The following is a 21,296-nucleotide window of genomic DNA, read 5'->3' as shown; positions in this document are numbered from 1 at the left end:
GCCAACACTGTTTATTCTCATTCTTTGTGATGTGTGCCATTCTCTGGGGTGTGAGGTAGTATCTCATGGTTGTTTTGATTTGCATCTCCCTGATGATTAGTGATGTGGAACATTTTTTCATGTGTCTTTTGGCCATGTGTATTTCTTCTTTGTCAAAGTGTCTGTTCATTTCTTCTCCCCATTTTTTGATGGGGTTAGATGTTTTTTTCTTGTAAAGTTCTGTCAGTGCCTTGTATATTTTGGAGATTAGCCCCTTATCTGATGGGTATTGGGTGAATAGTTTCTCCCACTCAGTGGGGGGGCTCTTGTATCCTGGGCACTATTTCCTTTGAGGTGCAGAAGCTTCTCAGCTTAATATATTCCCATCTGTTAATCTCTGCTTTCACTTGCTTGGAGAGTGCAGTTTCCTCCTTGAAGATGCCTGTAATGTCCTGGAGTGTTTTGCCTATGTGCTGTTCTATATATCTTATGGTTTTGGGGCTGATATCGAGGTCTTTAATCCATTTGGATTTTACCTTCGTACATGATGTTAGCTGGGGGTCTAAGTTCAATTTTTTGCAAGTGGCTATCCAATTGTGCCAACACCACTTGTTGAAGAGGCTTTCCCTGCTCCATTTAGGATTTCCTGCTCCTTTATCAAAAATTAGGTGATTGTATGTTTGGGGAACATTTTCTGAGTATTCAAGCCTATTCCACTGATCTGAGGACCTGTCCTTATTCCAATACCATGCTGTTTTGATAACTATTGCTTTGTAGTACAGTTTAAAGTTGGGGAAAGTAATTCCTCCCATATTCTTTTTCCCAATGATTGCTTTAGCTATTCGAGGGTGTTTATTGTTCCAAATGAATTTCAAAAGTGTCTGATCCACTTCTTTGAAGAATGTCATGGGTATCTTTAGAGGGATGGCATTAAATCTGTATAATGCCTTGGGGAGTATTGCCATTTTGATGATGTTAATCCTGCCGATCCATGAGCAGGGTATGTGTTTCCATTTCCGTGTGTCCTCTCTTATTTCTTGGAGCAGAGTTTTATAGTTTTTCTTGTATAGGTCCTTCACATATTTAGTCAAGTTGATCCGTAAATCTATCAACATAATACACAACATCAATAACAAGAAAAATAAAAACCACATGATCATATCAATAGATGCAGAGAAAGCATTTGATAAGGTCCAACACCCATTCTTGATCAAAACTCTCAGCAAGATGGGAATGGAGGGAACCTTTCTCAATATAGTGAAGGCCATCTACCACAAGCCAGTGGCAAATATTATCCTCAATGGAGAAAAACTAAAAGCCTTTCCTCTAAATTCTGGCACAAGACAAGGCTGTCCTCTCTCACCACTCCTATTCAACATAGCACTGGAAGTACTTGCTATAGCGATTAGGCAAGAAAAGGATATCAAGGGAATCCAGATAGGAAAGGAAGAAGTCAAGCTCTCACTGTTTGCAGATGACATGATACTCTACTTAGAAAACCCTAAAGACTCTATCAAAAAGCTTCTAGAAACAATAGACTCATATAGCAAGGTGGCAGGCTACAAAATTAACACACAAAAATTAATGGCCTTTCTCTACACCAATAGTAATAAGGATGAAATGGACATTAAGAAAACAACCCCATTCACAATAGTGCCACACAAACTCAAATATCTGGGAATCAACTTGACTACATATTTGGCAATATTTTTACTAAATGGGTATCATGCATATCACTTTTTCTCCTGTAAGCACCCAGTTCTTGTCTGGTATGAAATTCTCAACCATCATTGTCATAGTGTACTTTCTCTGCCCAAACCACACTCCCTAGTTTTGGGGTCAAGCTTCCTACCATGGACCAGTCCTCCTGGCCCTCATCTCTCTCTGTTATTCTTGGGCACTATTGCCAAATTACATATTTATATCCTACAAAATGTATGCTATTATTCTATATCTATCTATCCCTCTTTCTGACTCATTTCACTCAGCAAAATATTCTACATATATAAGCAAATTTCATGACTTTATTTTCCCTAATATCTGTATAATATTCCATTGTGTAAACATACCACAGTTTCTTTATCCATGAATTTGTTCTCAGATACTTGGATTGTTAACATATTTTGGCTATGAACATAAAAGTACAGATGTCTTTTCTGCATTGTGGTAAGATTAATTCTTAAAATAGTCTACAACTGGGTTTGAAGAGAGTACAGTGGGCAGGACAATTTTTTTTGGTTTCAGCCAACCCAGATTCAATCCTCAGAACCCCACATTGTGCCCACCTGAAGTGATTTCTGAACTCAAAGCTAGAATAAGCTCTGAGTAGCGCTGGGTGTGTTTCAAAACCAACAATAAAATAAAAAAGTATACAACTGATCTACATGTAACTTTGACTGTATTTTGATGTAGGTATACTATGTCACAAGCATTATTTCCAAAATTATTTTAGTTCCTTAATTTAGTTACATGACTTTAAATGTTTGCAAATCATTCAGGAGATGTTAAAAGTAACACATTTGATGGTAACTTGATATAATTGGATTAAAAACACTTTTATAAACTATAAATGCCAAGATTTTATAGTAGCATTTTATTTTTCATATATAGTAACATTTTAGAAAACAGAATTTGCAATTATTTTAAGCAGTCATGTGTAAAAAATATGTATCCATGTGTAAAAAACAGATTATAGAATTTATTTAGATGATACAAGAAAGGAAATCCATCTTTTTTTGTTTTAAACTGTCTGGATTTTGACAGAGTGAGATTTGGATATGAATGACCCCACTAAATACATCAATTTTCCACTTGGCAGGACATGAGACATAGCCAGAATGACTTGTGGATTAGTTGAAGAATTTTTAGAAATTTATGGTAAAGCTAACATTAGTTTTAATATGTTACAGATACTCTGAGTGGCATTCATGTAACTGAGTCATTTTCTCTGAAAATTTGACTCACACCTCTCAGAAGTTTTTAATATTCACTGTATGGATTTTAGTTGTGGTACAGAATAGACTTCCAAGTGCATCTCTACCTATAATTTCTCATCTCTTTAGAGCCAAACTAGAATCACTGGTTCTAACAGTCAATGCTTTATACTTTTAGTCAAAGAAATTTATCCCTCTACTGTATAGAGGGAGTGATATGGGGCCAAATTAGTGACTCAATATTATCTTTTAAATTACTGATAGGGCCAGAGAGATAGTCAAGTAGGTTGGTACTTGTTTTGCATGTGGCTGACGCAGGTTCGGTCCCTGGCGTTACTTATGATCTCCTGAACCATGCCTGTCTCTGAACACAGAGTTAGATGTGAACAGTCAGATGTGATCCCCTAAAAAGGGATGGGAGGCAGAGAAGTAGATAACTTACCTTATATGTAGCTGATGGAGGTTCAGTCTCTGACATACCATATTGTTTCCCCAGGTTGCTAGAAGTATCCCTAAATAAAACAAAGTATTGCCCCAAAACAAAAATAACTGGCATTTAGGAACTTTAGAAGCTTTTATAATTGTTGATCAGATGTTACCCAACTTTCTCCATGAAATACCTGAGAGTAAATCCATTTGGATCCTGCCAGCCAGCTCCCCTGTTTCATCATCTTTGTCCTGCCCTGCAGCAGGCAGATAGCACCATAGATTGTCATTGAGCCATCAGGCCCAGGGAAACGTGCTGCATTATGAAATGTAGAGTGACAGAGATGTATTTTGACCAAATTTGTATTATTGTTTGGGAATCAAGGGTGTGTTTTTTGTCTTCAAAGGGCCCTTCTTGCTGGGAAGATGTCTTGATCCCCAACCGCATGAATGGGGAATGCCAGTCTCCAAGCTGTTCTGGGACAAGGGCGGTAAGTACCTGGTCACATCTGTTTTTAGAGCAAGAAATGGTGGTATCTGCCATGTCTGTGAGTAATTGAAAGAGAGACAAAAAGACAAAAGGGACTTCCCTTATACCTAACCCCTCTGTGGGAGGTTGAAACAGGCCAATGTAGACCCTTTTCCAAAGTGAAGTTCAGGAGCTTGCAAAAGAAAATGACAAATACGTAACTTTCATCCTTTCCCTAGTGCTGTGATATTTTTATATCCCATCTTTCTTATCATACCAAATTGCTTTTTTTTTTCTTTTTTGGATCCCTCTATTACAGCCTTTCTTGAGTAGTTTTCTTATATAGCAGAGCTGGATCGTTAATTTTGGTAGAACAGCTATATAGTTGCATTTTAGTCCTCTGCCCTCAACCAATTCTTTTCTCTTTGCAAGCAATATGCCCTATGATTTTACCAGAGCAGATTTTTTTGGGAAAGAGACCGAGTACCAACGTTTTAAAAATATCTTTATTATCATTTTTCATATTTATTCAACATGATGGTGATAATATGGTGATTTTGTTATTTTGTATGTTATTAAATCTCTTACCTCAAAAATCCCCAGGTCTGTCACCATCATGTCTGTTTTGGCTAAGCTATAGCACAGCTTTACCTACCAACACAAACACAAATATCAGTGTTGGTCACATGCTAGTCCAGCCTGTTGGCAGCAAATTTCTTCTCCTAGGAACAAAGTCTGTCAGTAACAATAGGTAAAGAGTACATGAGCAGGCCTGTTCTTCCTGCCTGCTCACTACAGTTTGGTGCACTATTTTCAGGAGAGTGGGGACCATCATATTCCATCCAACATGGGCCAAGGACCATGCACAGAGCTTCATTAATGCCACTCAGGAAAAAAATAAAGGATGTTGGTGCTACTCATTGAAAATGAAACATGGTATGGCCTCATGGGTGACACTTCCCAGATGGCATTAAAATGCCCACCTTTGCTAGGGTAGAGTTATTGTCTGTGCCATTAGATATGTCTGTGCATACAGATGGATCGTGTAGCTGGTCCAGTGTGTACTAGGAAGGTACATGTGGCAGCCGTGTTTGTATATGCCTTCATCAGCTCCCTGCTATTTATACTTTGTGGTATTCATGTCATTTTCACAGGCTTATGAGGTTCTTTCTTGGTAAGTCCACTTGAATCACTGACAACTGAATTTCTGCTCATATACCTGGGTAATAGTTGGCAGGGGTCCTGCAGAACTGACTTTTTCCTCATAAGGGACTTTGCTTCAAGTCCTGCCAAGGAGGAAGTGCTGATTTGAGGTGGAAAATTAATCCCTTTACTTGTTTCATTTTTGGAGGGAGAGGGGCACACTGTGTAGTGCTCAGGGCTTACTACTGGCTGGGTGCGCAGGGATGATTCCTTGAAATGCTGAGAGATCATTTAAGGTGTTGGGATCAAACCCAAATGAGTCACTTGCAGTATCTCTCAGGCATGTTGAATATTTAAACTTACCTTAAATATCAGTACCCAAAGGCCAGAGATAGTCTAGTAGTTAGGGCACATGTCTAGCTTGCATCTAGCCCAGGTTCAATTCAGGTCTAATCCTTGGTCCCCTGCACTGATGTGGTCTGGGAGAGCTCCAGTACCTCCTGGGTGGCCTTGGTATTCCTGGAACAGCAGGGTCTGAGCACCAGCACATCCTCTGACCCTGCACTGAAATAAATACCCAGAATCACTGGTGACCCCAACATCCTGAGGATCGATTGGGAGTACCCCTCCCCACAAAGAAAATGTTCCAGCTCCTGAAATTTAGAATCAACTACAATCATGCTTGTTATCATGATGCTTAAATAAAGATTTAAAAAATATAACAGCAAATAATTCTTTAAAAGTCATAGAAATAATATAAAGATCAGGACCTTTCCTTGCATGCAGCAAACTACTTCAGTCCTGAGGCTGCGTAGTCCATAGAGCACTGCCAGGAGGAAACTCTGAGGTCCCAGCTAGGAGTAGTCCTGAAGTACCACTGGGCAGAATCCAACCACCTTTTCCTCAATTCTTCTAAATTAAAAGTTCTTTGACCAGACTAGAGGAAGAAAATTCCAGGCTAGAAAGTGCTACGGGTACTACAAGTACTACAGATACTCCACTTGTCTTGAATGTTTGACTTGGGTTTGATTCTTAGAACTTCAAATGGTCCCTAAGCTTCACCAGGAATGACTTCTGAGTACAGAGCCAAACATAATCTGAGTACTGTCAGGTATGACCGATAACCCCCCTTCACCCCTGAAATTTACTAAATATCAGGATTTGTTGGTTTAATTGTTATCAGAGAAATAAGCCACAGTGAAAATATGTTCTAGATCATCTTTGGATCTATTAACAAAATTAATATGTCTAAGAGATATTTAGGGCCAAGAATGCTTATAAGATCAAAGAAGAAAGAATACAATTATTTAAACATAATGTTTAGGTGGTATGAAAGAGAAATAATCATTTCTAGCTTTTTATGCTCCCATATCTCATGTACTAAGTAAATGTTGGTTAAATGAAGGAATTTCCTGTCTGTTTCCCAGGTCTCATAGAGGTAGGTGCCCTTTGTGAGAAGCTTAATTTCATCCTCCTCTCTCATCTCCAAACCCTTCTCTATGGTGCGTTTTTATATAGGCTCTCATGTTTTCCAAAGTATTATGCATGATGGTTATCTTTAAGAAGGAGAAAATTTGTTTTTTTTTTATTTAGTTTCTTAAAATTAAATCACCATGAGATACTGTTTATGATAGTTGAGTTTCAGTCATACAACACCTATCCCTTTACCAGTAATCATGATCCAACCACCAATTTCCAAAATCAGGGTTTTTTTAAACCTATTTATCATCCACAAATCTGCTGACAAAAATATTTTTACAGTATTTTTTTAATTTTTTATTTTTAATTATGAGAACAATGATGCAAAGAGGACAAGGCAAAGTTACAGTGGAAGGACAATCGCCCATAAACAGAGTTCTCAGAAGAAATCCCCTTGATGATGCCTAAATATTAAACTTACAGTCAAAGAGCATTAAGAAAAATAAGGCAGAACCCATGTACAATTACTTTGTCCACAAGTCCCCATATTGTAGTATATTATAACATTTCTTAGCAGTACACAAAACAATCTAAAGCCATGAAATTTATGTGACTCCTTAAACATTGGAGGCATAGTATTTTTTTATATTTTCATGCACATACATATTGGTTTAAGTTAACATCAAAAGTTTAAGAGGTTTTATTTTTAAGGGTTAGAGTCAAAGGAGCACAGTAAAAATGGTGTTAGAGTGGCAAATATTGTTTGCATAGGCCCACCAAAATATGGGGGACATGGAAAGGAAAAGCCTTGGTCTAAATACAAGGAGACCCTACCCCTGAAGTTTCCTGGCATAAGACCAACTCTAGGCTCCAGGCAAACTAGTTTGTTCAATCCAAGTCATTTTCTGTAGTGCCAATACAGTTTTATTTTTCATGCAGTCTCTATTGTTGGCATCAGGTTTCTGTATTAAAGATCCTGGAATATGCACATCCTACATTGAAGTCAGGCTGGTGTGGAGTATCCTCTAGTTTCACCTCACAATTAAGGGGCAATACAGAAATCCCAGGCCAGTAAGTAGGTCATTGTTGTTAAGTCTTCTCAGTGTTAAGGGAAGTCTCTTTTGAGTAGGTCAATGTCAGAGCAGCGGTAGGGTCTTCCCTGGTAGAGAATTGCCTCCAGGTGATGTTATAGACAACCTTGGATGTTTCCTAGATATCTTCCCTAGATTAGGGGTGAATGGAGAATGCCCATTCTTCTGAGGCCTGTGCCAGGTCTTTATGTCAATGTTCAGGGTGTAAGGTCCCATTGCACTACAAGATTTGTGTGTTCCCATCTCTATTAGATAAGAACCTATTTGTATGTATAGTATTTTCTCATTTTAATGTGCCTAAGCAAACAATAAATAAAGCCATTAAATAAATAAATAAATAAATAAATAAATAAAGGCATTATCGGAGTATATGGGGGCATAAGAACATGTCCAACAATACCCATGACTTGGTTCAAACATAAGCATTAAACTGAGGGGCCGGGCGGTGGCGCAAGAGGTAAGGTGCCTGCCTTGCCTGCACTAGCCTTGGACGGACCACGGTTCGATCCCCCGGTGTCCCATATGGTCCCCCAAGCCAGGAGCAACTTCTGAGCACATAGCCAGGAGTAACCTCTGAGCGTCACAGGGTGTGGCCCAAAAACAAAACAAAACAAACAAACAAAAAAAAGCATTAAACTGAGGGACTCTTTCATCAAATTCCCTATTGTCAGTGTATAAGAATATATTCAGCAAGAGTTATAGCCATCAAAGAAAACACTTTGAAAAGACATACGTGTACATTCTATGCCTTTTGGAATAGTTGGGGGGGGTGTTAACTCCAGGGTACCACTATGGTCTGTGACTTAGGATTCTATAGTACTTAAGTTAAAAAGAGTAAATATGGAGTAATGATGATAGGGGGTGAGAGAGTTAAGAGAAAAATGATCTTTTGTAGGGGTGTGTGAAAGGGCAAAGTACAAAACGGACATTCTGCATACACAAAAACATAATTCAATGATAGTGAGAACTATTAATGTATCTTGTGCGTGTTGGGGCGCTAACCCCCGTGCAGTTTTGAAAATATAGAATGGTAAGAGATTACCAGTGACTGCTTTAGTGCAACCCACAAGTAAAGCCTAGGGTAACACCTTCAAGCTCCACCGAGGGACCCACTCGCTGGCTTGCCCAGGCATGTGACCAGGGAAAGCCCTGGAGATCTGGAGCAAGGCGGTAGAGGGGTGCTGGGGTTACCCAAGTCCTGCACCCTCCCTCTAGGCCTGGTTAAGAAGGCCTCTGGCATGGTGGAGGCCTGCCAAACCCCATGTTGGTAGAGACTCCCCTTTTACAGTATTTTGAACATTTCATATTAAACATTCCTAAAAACATTTTATTTCTATCACTTGAAGAAAGTATCCCTAAACTTCAAATAAAAAAGCTTAGCCTTCCCTCATGTATTTTTCATTAATATTTATACACTTAATGGACACTTAAAGATAATGTGCCAAAAGTAATTTCAGTAGCTGTCACATTCAACCCTGACTTTTAAAACTCTGAGTCATATTCGGCTCTGGCTTTAAATACTCTGAACTTGGCCTTCTCTACATAGATTCTAGAGAACCTTGGGTTTTTGCACATGTCACTATTCTCTTGGGAAGGGAAAGTGAATATTCTTGAGATCAAAAGGTAAATAAATGCACTTGAGATCAAAAGGAGAACAAAAAAATCAATTGGTATTTCCTCCATAAGTGAAAACAGTTCCATGCTAGATGTGACATAAAAACCTTAAATTTTAACTACATTTTTTAGATGTTGCCTCTGACCCCTGGAAATGAGGAGGGAACATACATGCATACACCTGTGTTGTGTGATGTTCTTCTCATACTCGCATATGCCTAGATTCAGACATATTCCTAAACCTCCTTCTTCCGGCAAGATCCCTGGTTCCCAGTCATAGCTTCCAGTAAAAGGTCTGTACCCCTCTGGAACTTCACCTGGGAAGGCCTCTGGCTCAGAAGGGCTATAGTGCAAGTCATCTTAGCCACCTGCGACAATGATGTTTTCTCCCCTTCTACCTGGAAGCTGGAAGGGGTCTCAAATTCGCGGCCCGCGGGCCGTTTGTGGCCCTCTGTACAAGATTTTGTGGCCCTGCCCTCGAGGAATCTTTTTTTGTTTTGTTTTGTTTTGTTTTGTTTTGGTTGTTTGGGTCATACCTCCCAATGTTCAAGGCTTACTACTGACTTTGCACTCAAGGATCACCCCGACTTTGCCTCCTGCGGCCCCCAGGTAAATTGAGTTTGAGACCCCTGGAAGAGAGAAAGCTTTGGGAATGCTGCTAGGGCTGGAGCATGTGCTTTGCATGAGGGAAATCTAACAGCAGACTGTACCAGGACTCTTCTAAGTATGCTCTCTAACAAAACAAACAAGCATAGAAAAGCAAAAACAGAAGGAAGATAAAGGGGTGGGACATGGGGCCAAAAATCAAACATGGATGTCCTTATGTACCAATGGATGGGGCATCAAGAGAGTATGTCAGCTCCATAGTGCTGCCAGAGGGCTGCATCCTCCCTGTGGCCAGAGCATCAGTGATCTCTGAGGAAGGTTTTTTAAAGGCTTTCTGAAGAACCAGCTACAAATACCAATTCGAATTCATAGCATAGTCACCTTCGGTACTATGTAGCCAAGGTCTATACTTTTATTCTTATTGTGAGGAGGAGGATGAGGAGATCCTTGGATTTGCTTATTGACAGCTTCTCGTGTGCATTCTTTTATATATTTTTGAGAAATAAAATTTGCCTGCAACTCTGTTAAATAATACCTTTTTAAAGACTTTATTTAACAGGAGTTAAATTCTTTAGATAGCACCTTTCTTTTCTTCTATCAAAGAGTTGAGAGGACCTCTTAAAATAGCTCAGAAATGTCTTTCAAGTGAAATTACATACAAAAACTATCCCTGAACTGTAATAAATGGCATAATTATTCAACTCAGTAATAAATGGAGAGCTTTCATCTTACTCCATATGCAATTTATTTCTTGCCCCCCCCCCCAGTTGGACTCAGTATATGTCAACTGGAACATTACTTCCAATAAAAGTTAATATTCATAGTTTCTATCTCTGACTTCATCTTATGGGAAGATGTTGACTAGAACAAAATGAATTGTAAATTAGAGTCATGTAATACTGAACAATTTTTATTTAGAGATCATTTGCATATTTTATGTCCAAAAGTTTCTTATTAATGTTTAAGTGAAATCAAATTACTTTAAGGGCTCCTTTAGCCCTTATTAGAATGTCACAAAATAAAACTCGGGATTTTTCAGAGTTATTCCCTAGTATGGATTGTATATTCTCCTCTTCTCCTCTTCCACTTCCTTTTCTACCTCCTCCTTCTTTTCTTCCTACTGCTTCTCCTTTTTCTTTTTCATAAGCATCTAATAATAAGTACCTTTATTATTGTTATTATTATTAACAAAGTCATTTCTGAAGCATCTAATAATACGTAAAGGTACTTATTAGATGCTTCAGAAATGGCTTTATTTTGTTGTTAGGAAAATATCTCAAACTTACCCTGTATCCTTAAATTTTCACCAATAACAGACAATAGCAGCCTAACTTGTGAAAAGAAGCAGGGCACTACACTCTTATGTTGCCAAGTTCACACACATAACCCAGGAAATTAACAGGAGTAGAGGTAGGTGTGTGTGTGTGTGTGTGCGCGCACGTGTGTGAGTGTGTGTGTGTGTGTGTAAAGAAAACCTTGCTCTTATGACTTCTGGCATGCAAACTATCCCAAGGAGTCACTTAACCCTGTCCATTAAATGGACAGAAAGCAGGAACAAATACATGCACACACACACACACACCCACATCCAGGGAGAAGTGTCTCCCTGACCTTCCATGATTCCCTCCAGTGGCATTTTCTTAATTCTAAATAAAATTGAATTGTGAAAGCTTTCAAGTCAAACTCAAGTGATTGAAGGGTGTCTAAGTATGATGAGATGTTCTCTGTTTTCTGACATACAATTTGAATGACAAACTCGAAACTTCTCACATCATTTTTCACGCAATGATTACATATTCGGAACCAAGGATAGTTTATCTCTAGTGCAGGTTTTCTAGTTCTGATTTGAAAAAAATGTGTCATTAAAAAGGGAAAAAGAATTAAGAGTTTTTTTCGGCTATCTCTTATACATATTCTTTCCTTGTCTTGCTGACCTTGGTTCACATTGAAGATCCTTCCCATTGTCCATTTGAAATCTTCATCAGTGAATTTGGAAAGAGTCCTGTATGCTTAGGCTCCTTCTCAAGTTTTTGTCTTTGTCATGAATGCAAGCAAACCCTTCCCCTTCTCCATTGTGCATTTTGAATTGAGGCTCTAGTTTTGTGCACACTCAAGTATCCATGCATGTTTTCTGCTCATTGACTCCTACATAAACACAGACTATGGTGGTGTGTTTGTGTAGTCTTGGATTGCTGGTGGAAAGCTTCTGTCAGAAGCTTCTGGTGTCAATGATAACTCCAAGGTCAGACACACCAGTGCTGCATCCCTGAGCTCACATTTGCTGGTGCTCATCCAGGGCTCTCTCTTGTTCTTGAGTTCCTGTGCCATAAACTGGGGCTACAAAAGGGAACTCAGAGATATGGGTACCAAAAAGCAGCTGTAATTCCAGGGATACCTGGAAGGGGTTATGGTCAGCACTGTGAGGTAGAAGGAATAGGACTAACATTATACAAAATCACATGTGTGAAGCTTGAAGAAACAATTATTTTGTTTCTGTTTTTTTTTTTTGGGGGGGGGGGTCACACCCGGCAGCGCTCAGGGTTTGCTCCTGGCTCTATGCTCAGAAATCCTCCTGACAGGCTCGGGGGACCTTATGGGATGCTGGGATTTGAACCACTGTCCTTCTGCATGCAAGGCAAACACCTTATCTCCATGCTATTTCTCCAGCCCCTTGAAGAAACAATTAAATAGAAAATGGCTGATGAAAACTCTGAGATTTTTTCCACCAGAACTGAGTTTGCTAAGATTGGAGATGGGCAAGAAGGAACTTAGGGTTTTCCTACCAAGATGGTGGCAGGATATTGTTACTCTGGTGGGAATAAAGGTGAAGTAACTTTAATTGCCTGAAGTTTAAGTGTGAAAACACATGGTTGTAAATCATGGCAACCTGATGAAACAAAAATTAAGGTAGAAATGAAAGGTGTTTGCATCATGTAAGTTTTGTAAATGTTAACGAAAATTTCTAAAGTTATTTGTATATAAAATGAGTCTACTGTGAAATATCATGTCAATGCTTAATGTGCTGATAATCAAGTTAGGTAGATTTTTTGTTTTTCTATTTTTGTTTTTAATCAAGGGCATTTGATTTAATTTTTCAGCTTTTAGAAGTAGTAGAAACTCAGATTAACCTTATGCTTCTTTATGCTATTGGTATTTTTTTTTATTATATTCAAGGTGGGGTGAGGCCACATTGGGCAATTTTCAGGGCTTACTCTTGACTCTGCAATCAGGTATCACTCCTGGCAGAGCTTGGGGCACCAGATGTGGAGCTTGGCACTGAACCCATATTGATAGAATGCAAGGCAAGAGCCCTACTTATTGCCTTCCAGTTCCTTCTTTGCTATTGTAAATGAATCCTATACACTGTTTTTATGGAAAAATTGGTCTCTAAGGAAAGGAAATCAGGTTAGTAGAAATCAGGTCATAGGAATCAGGATACTTCCTTTAGACACTCTAGCCAATATCCACAGTGCAGTCCCTTATTCATTATATTTATTTCATTTGTGGTATTGTTTTTAAGTAAATGTGATTTTCCATAATATAGATTTTAAATATTGAAAATCATCCTTGCTTCTTGAAATAAAGTCTGTGCAAAAGCATGTTTTCTTCTGACCTCCTTTTCTCTGTGTTCTATTTTCTACCTCACTTCATGAGCAGTAGGAGAAACGCAAGTCTCTTACCTAAAATTCTTTAGACAGTATTGAACCTCTTCATTTTCCCTGGAACCTTCCAAATGGACTTCTTAGTTTTTCATCTTTGCTTAGAACAATTTCTTCCAAAGCCAGTCATGGCAGGATGAGGAGGCGGCACTGAGATTGTATTATAGTTGCATGCAAAGACCCCAGGCCACAGAGCATCAACAAAAGATTTATCTTAGTGACTCAGAATAAAGCACCTCTGTGAAACACTAAGTTTTCGCTTAGGAGAAAAGACATCAGAAAAGAGAGTAGTGGGTGTAAAATATCATTTAAAATTGGTTTATAAATGAAATTCTAGAACCAGAGCCAAGAAATATTTAGACCAGCTGTAAACATATGTGGGTGTCCATTGGGATGGTAGATTAGACCTAAATAAAAATGCCCAGGAATTGATATGGGGGTTGGTCTGTGATCACTGCTGTGCAGATATACTAGGGACTAACAAGTGAAAAGAAAAGAAAGATGATTTGGGAGTAATGGGCCAGGACAATGAGACTGGCCTCTCATCTACAAAATAGCCCTCTTGATTCCCCAAGGAGGTGATGGATGGTCCTTGGAGCACCCCACTTCATCAGTCTCTGATGTCGGTCATTAGGAAGCCATCATCTCTTTCACTTGAGTTGAGCCAGCTCTCAAAATGTTAGCAAGGGTCAAAATCAAATTTAGTTTTTAAGATGTACACTGTCAAAAGGGTACTTCAAGCCAGTTGGCCAAACTGGAGATTTAGGATGAAAAAATACAAACAAAAACAAAACCAAGAAGAACTTCACACACATAAACTGTTGATCAACTTTGGGTAAACAAACTTAACTTGGGCTCTTCATCCTTGTGTCTGAATCTCTGGAAGCAGGGTGTTTTCCCCTTTAATACTTGGAATTCTGTAACAAAACTCTCATAGAATGCTCTTTATGAGAGTTTATATGCGATCAAGGGAAATTTGGGTTTTTTAAAAAAGTTGAAAGCAATACAGAATGTCAAAATGGCATGTCTTTCTATCAGAAAGAAAATCACTTATGGAGCTGAAGCAGTAGCACAGCGGGGAGGGCATTTGCCTGGTACACTGCTGTCCCAGGTTCAATCTCCGTAATCCCATATGATCCTATGGTCCCCTGAGTTTAACTGGAGTGATTTTATTTTTACTCTCCCCCCCAGGAGTGATTTCTGCGTACAAAGCCAGGAGTAACCCCTGAGTGCCATTGAGTGTGCCACCCACCCCCCAATAAAAGAAAGAAGTAAACAAAGAAAATTCATTTATGATCTGTTATATTTCCTTGTGGTGCTAGTCAAAACCTGTGTGCAATAAAAAGGGGGTGGGGAGAACCTACAGAAGCCAGGCTTTCATTGAGAGAAAAGACATCAGTCCAAGTTTTTTGTATTCAATATTTCTTAAAGATGAACTTAAAACATAGAGAGATAAGACATCAGCCACAGCGTTGCCTCCCAGTCAGCTTCTCCAGAGCAGCTGGCACACCAAGATTGTCTTCTGGCCATATGTTCTACTAGTCTCCCCAAAATTTGGGCATCATCTCAGAGCATGCCCAGACACCAAGGCAAACAAAGCCTACATCATGAATTCAAAGTTGATAACAATGCATTCAGATGGCCATGAAAGGACTCAGCTTTGCAAGTAAATGGCAGAGGAAATAGGACCAGTGATCCTTTCATGGAGGAAGTAGAGCCAATGGATCTATCATAGAGACAGGTACAGAGAGTGCCCTCAGGGAGGTCAGGGAAGGAAAGAGTGTGTCAGAGGTGTGGGGTTAGAGAAGTCTTTTTGGAGGGGGGAAGAAGAAGAAAGGGCAGGAAGACTAAGATTGACTCATCCTGAACACCCGTGAGCTGCTGTCCTTTGCTGAGCTGGACTCTCCCATGCATATAAAATACATAGCTCTTGGTTCAAGGGAGATCCTTCTGGTACCCTCTGTCTAGAGATAGTGAAGAAGACATAGATGCTGTGGCTTCCCAGGGCCTGTGAGGCAGGAAACAGCAGATCAAGCCCCAAAGCATGTCTGCAGGTGGTGACCTGGGTCTGGTACTGAGAGGGAATACACTGCATTAAAAAAAAAATTTAGGGACCAGAGCAATAGCATAGTGGTAGGGCGTTTGCCTTGATCCCCCAGCGTCCCCAAACCAGGAGCGATTTCTGAGCACAGAGCCAGGAATAACCCCTGAAAGTCACTGGATGTGACCCCAAAACAAAAAACTAATTAATTAAAAAATTAAAACCTCCTTCAAGTGTCTTTGGGGCAGGAGGTCAGCAAAGCACCTGGATCTCAGTGTGATTAAAGAACAAGAAGCAACATGTCCTTTTCTTCTCAGGATCTTTGGAGATTTATTTATGGGGGGGGGTGTGCAAAGGGTGATGAGGTGAGGGTCCATCCCACCCTGTGGACTTAGGTGGCGATGTCTTCTTGAAGGCTGACAAGATAGTCGGATCCATTGGCACGAGGCCTAGAATCAGTGATGAAAACAGACAAACGAGTGCAGAAGCAACACTGCTTTTCTACCCTGTGTCTGCCTGCCCTTAAATGCCAGCAGCGCGTGAATCGAGGTAAATGGGAATCAAATCGGCATTTTCCTACCCCTCAGTGCTAGAAATGCACCATACAAACAGAATTTATTTGAGAAGCGATTAGAAACACTGCACTTTCCTTATATTTATTGGGTCGTTGCGAGCAGCCATCTGGCTGTTTTCTGTCTTGTTTCTTCGTGTTTCTCCAGCAAGTTCCTCGGTGGGAGGCTGTTTAGCGGTTGATGGAAACGCAATCATTATTGGCAACTCTCTGTTATCTGTAATTGCCAGCGAGATGATCCAGCCCGAAGGTTGTCCCCCACCCTACTCTCTTCTCGTCAACCTCTGGGGAAGGATTGGGAACTTTTTTCTTTTGCCAATAACTTTGGAAAATATCGGAAGCAGGAGAAAAGGGCTTGTGAATGAGGTAAATGTGGAGGCTGTCAGAAGAATCAGGCCTTCCAGGAGGGAGATTCTGGAGCTGAAGTAGCTCCATGCAGAGATTCTGGGGGAGGTGCCAAAGTTTAGAATTTAGGGAAGCTCCCAGTGCCTCTCTCCACTTGTCTGTGCATAGAAATGAGCTCCTCTCTACTTCCAGCTTTGCAATTGCAAAGCAGAAATCCTGCATCACTCTTGGAACTACACTGATAATGTGTGGCATTCTCTCTGGGTGAAAGAGGGCCAGAATGGTGATCGCACAGAGGGGAGAGTGTTTACCTTACACGCAGCCAACCTGGGTTTGATCCCCAGCATCTCATAGGGTCCCCCACACCCTGTCAAGAATGGTGAGCACCACCAGGTGTGACCTAGAGCAAAACAAAAACCTGAAAGAGGTAGACATCACATTATTATTAATACCTCGTACATTGCCACCTCTCTCAGAAATTCCTCGTTACCTGAACCCCAGCATTGTCCTTTTCCCCTTAGATAATGAGTTTATGTAAATACTGTAGTTAAAAGGTTGTTCATGTGACAGTGTGACAGTTGGGTTGGTTTGTTATGTTTTTCTCAATTCAAAGTTGTTTGTGATTGAGTTTTAGTCATACAATGTCCAATATCTTGCACTAGGGAACATTTCCTGCCACCAATGTCCCCAGTTTACCTCCCACCCTCCCACCTGCCTGCCTCTGGAACAGACATTTTTCCCCTCTCTCTCCTTTTCTCTCTCTTTCTTCTTTATTTCTCCTATTAGACACTGTGGTTTGCAATATTGTTACTGAAGGGGAATCATGCCTATCACTTTCCCTCCCTTTGGCACCCAATTCTTATCCAGAGCCATTATTTCCAACTCTCATTGTCTTAGTGGTCCCTTCTCTCCTAACTGTATTCCTCCACTCTTTGTGGCAAGCTTCCTACCATGGAATGGTCCTCCTGGCCCTCATCTCTATTGTCCCTGGATATTATCACCATACTATCTTATTTTTTTATATCCCACAAATGAGTGTGATCATGCTATATGTCTCACTGCCTCATAAAGACCTTTCCTTCATGTGCTTTTCCATTTCATTAACACTTCCTGTCACAAGTGACTTTATCTTCAGTATCTAAAACTTATATCTAACATACGAAGAAGCCCAACCTCTAATGTCTGAAGACCTTTGGGAGAAGCTCTGCAAATTGAACATTGACTAGTAAATAGCATTCATTATTATACGGCATGCACTTCAATTTGAACTTTTCCTGATTGAGTGATGAAATGCCGGGAATGAGTCACTGCTGAGGACCGTGGTTCAGCGATCATTTCAATGACAAGATGCTAATTTTACATGGCTCAAAGCAAAGATAAACAGGGAAGAAAGCATTGTATGGGGGCAGGAGGGTCATCTCCAGTGAACGGTTATGGAAAATGACTATATAGAAGAACTAAGCTACAACACTGAAATACAAGATTAATTTTACTGGAGCTGAAATTGAGGCAGTTCTTTGGAATGCCTTAGAGGAGAAGCAGAATCAGTGAAACTGGGTTGATGACATTTACCTAAGTAAGGACACTCAGCTCAGTTTGATGTACCCGCCATGTTTCTTAGGGAAGCACTTGATTAAATTAAAGATTACCCAGACCAGAGCATTGCTTGGGATGCTACAAAACTGTGGTTTATGTCAGCCACAATAATAAACAAAGCCAGGTGCCTGCATCATTGAGAGTTGGCCATGGTCCGTTGTGAAAAACCAAACACTGAATTTGTCTGCATTTTATAGTGTTTGCCGTTATAGTGGCCAGAGTACTTCCTAAGGATTCTCTCAGATATTAAAGAGTCTCTCCCCATACAAATGGAACAATCTATACCCCTCACCCTGGTCCCTACAGCTGCATATTAAGCAGACCAGATGGTGAATCCACATAGAAATAGACCACGGCTACCATTAGCCCTAGCACACACCTGATCCAGGTTCAGTTCTTGCCACTACATGGTCTCCCAAAAACACTGAGTGCAGCCTCCTGAGGACATCTTGGGATGCCCCTTCAGTGAAGAGTAACTGAGGAGCTCAGATGTTCTAGCAGAGTCAGAGGGTTGCCCTTCCTCATACTTCCCTCTGAGCATCCACAGCTGTTGACCAGGGAACAGAAAGAAGCAGTCTTACTCTCAGGACACACTTTCAATTGGAAATGTATGAGTCAGATTGGTTTTACAGAGGATCATGATGTGAAGTCTAGGGCAGCTTGTTGCTCTGCATGAACCTTTCTGAAGCAGGGTCTATAGCCAGCAAATGCTAAGATAGGCAGTGTAACTAGTCTATAGGAAATGTCACCAATTGAGCCAACTTTCCCACCATGTAACATTAACCCATCTGCAATCAATCGCTCATACACAGACGTGTGGCAGGTACACAGGAACAATGGGCACACTCTATGAGTGGAGTTTTGAGTCAGCAGCCAGACAGGGAGGGTAGAGTGGAGGTATATGGGGGTAGGGGAAGAGCTGTCCCCATCAAGGCCACAATATTGGCTTGTTCAGAGTGTGCCTTCCTCTGAGTGATATTGGCAGGGACAATAACAAATATCTTTTCCCTCAACACTCAATGGACAAAGCTGTAGTCAAGAACTCCCCACACAGTTTTGTGTCTGCAGTTGAACCTGATCATGCCAGCAGAAGCTACATATACCTGGACCTCCTGTACTTGTGTCTAGTGATTTAGTTCCTTTGAAGGACACATGGACTATTCTTTGCTCATTTGGTTTTCTTGGCCAAGAGTCCTACTATGTTGATGAAGTAGAGAGGGCCAACATCATCCAGGTTAATACAATTGGTTGCATTCAATCAGCACCTTGAAATCCCACCTCCAGGTGAGTAGGAAATATCAGGTTAGCTGGAATCTGGCAATGACTTGGGGCAGTCATATAATGGCTTGATCTATGTTTGGAGGAAATTTAGTCCTTTCAGACTGTCCACTGGCTACTGAATGGGCAGCCGCCTTTCCCAGGCCTCTCCTTTCCTCAGTCAAAGAGGCTCCCAGCATGAGGAGCAAGAGGAGGATTATAGAGCATCAGCACAGACCAAGGAGCCAGCAGAGGGCACAGGGGAGAGACTAGGAAGAAAGAGGGTGACATTGAACCTTTGAACATGACATTGAACATGGATGGACAGAGTCAATGTGAGACCAATGTGGACAACATGTAGGGGACTTTGCTTATTCAGAGTGGCTTGTGACAGTCGAACCTCGGGGTTCTCAAATCAACTTCTTAGAGCTGTGAAGCCAATGATTCTGACCTCCCCAACACCTGGAATTCTCTCTGCCAAGTTTACACACAATAAATCCAGGACCTGCTGTGAAGCAAAGCCAGTTTCGCCCTGCCAATGCTTGGGATACCTACAGGAGCTGGGCAGGGAGGCAGAGAGCTGGGAGTTAGGTCTTGTCCTCATCCACAGAGGCTGAACAAAATTTTCTGTTCCCACTAGGTTATGCACTTGTGAGACAGGGTCAAGCAGGCATTTTCTGATAGTGTCCTAAGGATTGCAGCCTCCTGGGGTACGAAACATGAACCTCACATTCTGTTGAGTCAGTGTGGATCAATTCTAATTATTGGGTCGTAATGTAATATGTGACCCTCAACCACATTTCAGCTCCAGGGGAGGTTCTGCTTCAAAATATCCCCAGTGGAATATGGGGGTTCAAGTCAGTCACCCCAAGGCCTGGGCCATTGATTGTCAGTTCTACAAACCAGCAGTGTCCAAAGACATTCAGGTGGCCCACAGCCTCCAGCCCACCTGTGGCATCTAAACCAAAGTACCGCTCCATTTGCACATCACCTCACACATTCACTGTGGCACAGAAAAGAGTTTCCCAGAAATGACCTAGTGGGCATGAGAAAACAGCAATGGGGTCGTTATACCTTATAGCAGTGATTGCGTGTTGTGGAGCCAACGTGATTACTGCCACACTAAAGCATGTCCAAATGGAAGTGCAGTGAGCACAACCCATTTTCTGAGTTCATTCTTTTCATCAGTTGGTGCCATTTCAAATTAGGAAAACAGCATGTTACCTGGGAAAAGAATCAACTTCAAACTTTCTCTTGAAGAAAGAAGATGCCATAGGTGCTTGAATGAGGCCCCTGGGAAAATTTCCTCTCCCCACTGGGTAAGATTCCTTCAGGTTGTCTTCAAAGTAGAAATTAGAGGTGAGCATGTGCAACTAGTTATTTTTTTAATGGATCTCCCATATGTTGTTGTGTATAACATTTTTTGTTCCCTTCATTTAAAAGCCATGTATCATAGAGTTAACATAGTTGATTGCAATGCATTTGTTTCCAGATAAGTGAGAGCAAGACTCAAATCATTCTCTCTTTATGTTTTCTTTTGGGGCCACAACCAGCAGTGTTTATGGCTTACCCTGCTTCTGTGCTACTTAGAGATCACTCCTGGCAAGCTCAGGGGACCATATGGGATTGAACCCAGGTCAGCTGCATGCAAGGCAAATGCTCTATCCACTATATCCTCTCTGGCCCTTGTTTTGTATATGGTTTTTATGCACATGTAGGGCCCTCACTTTGGCTCCTGCACTTGGCCATGTCCATACACCAATGCTTGCTCTCTCTGCTCTGTTCCTTTCCCAATGGATGCTGCCCTGTTCTGCTGAAGTGCTCTCCTATGGATGAGTGCTCAGGCCACTTTGTTTAACTCCAGAAGCAGTGCTTGCCCAAACTTTCATATGAACAGCCCTCCGCCCCCCATTCACTGCTCCTGCTCTCCATAATGACTTTAGGAAGCTCAGAACAGTCTTTTCCTCCTCAACTCTGTTGATTTCTCTTTCCAACAGGTTCCCCCAAAGTCTTCCCCAAAGATGGCTTAAGAATCACATTTTCATGTTTTCCAACCAGGTGCCTCCTCCCCTTTAGGGTCTGCCCATCCTGAAGGTAAAACTCAGCATGTAAAGTTCAACAGCCTTCTCCCTTATGGAGAGAGGCAA

The 21,296-nt window shown here is 40.9% G+C and overlaps 1 protein-coding gene across 1 annotated transcript in view; it reads left to right on the top strand.

Moving 5' to 3' along the window:
- Positions 1 to 21,296, top strand: part of PRKN (parkin RBR E3 ubiquitin protein ligase) — a 1,108,857-nt gene that overhangs the window by 584,082 nt on the left and 503,479 nt on the right. Inside the window, exon 5 of the mRNA XM_049765509.1 lies at positions 3,746 to 3,829. Within this exon, the coding sequence (XP_049621466.1) occupies positions 3,746 to 3,829 (84 nt within the window). The remainder of the gene's footprint in view (positions 1 to 3,745; positions 3,830 to 21,296) is intronic.

The sequence above is a fragment of the Suncus etruscus genome, chromosome 18, assembly GCF_024139225.1.
Source record: "Suncus etruscus isolate mSunEtr1 chromosome 18, mSunEtr1.pri.cur, whole genome shotgun sequence".
Classification (NCBI taxonomy): Eukaryota; Metazoa; Chordata; class Mammalia; order Eulipotyphla; family Soricidae; genus Suncus; species Suncus etruscus.
Note: the sequence above shows the minus strand (reverse complement) of the source record. Positions and strands in the feature narration are given on the sequence as shown.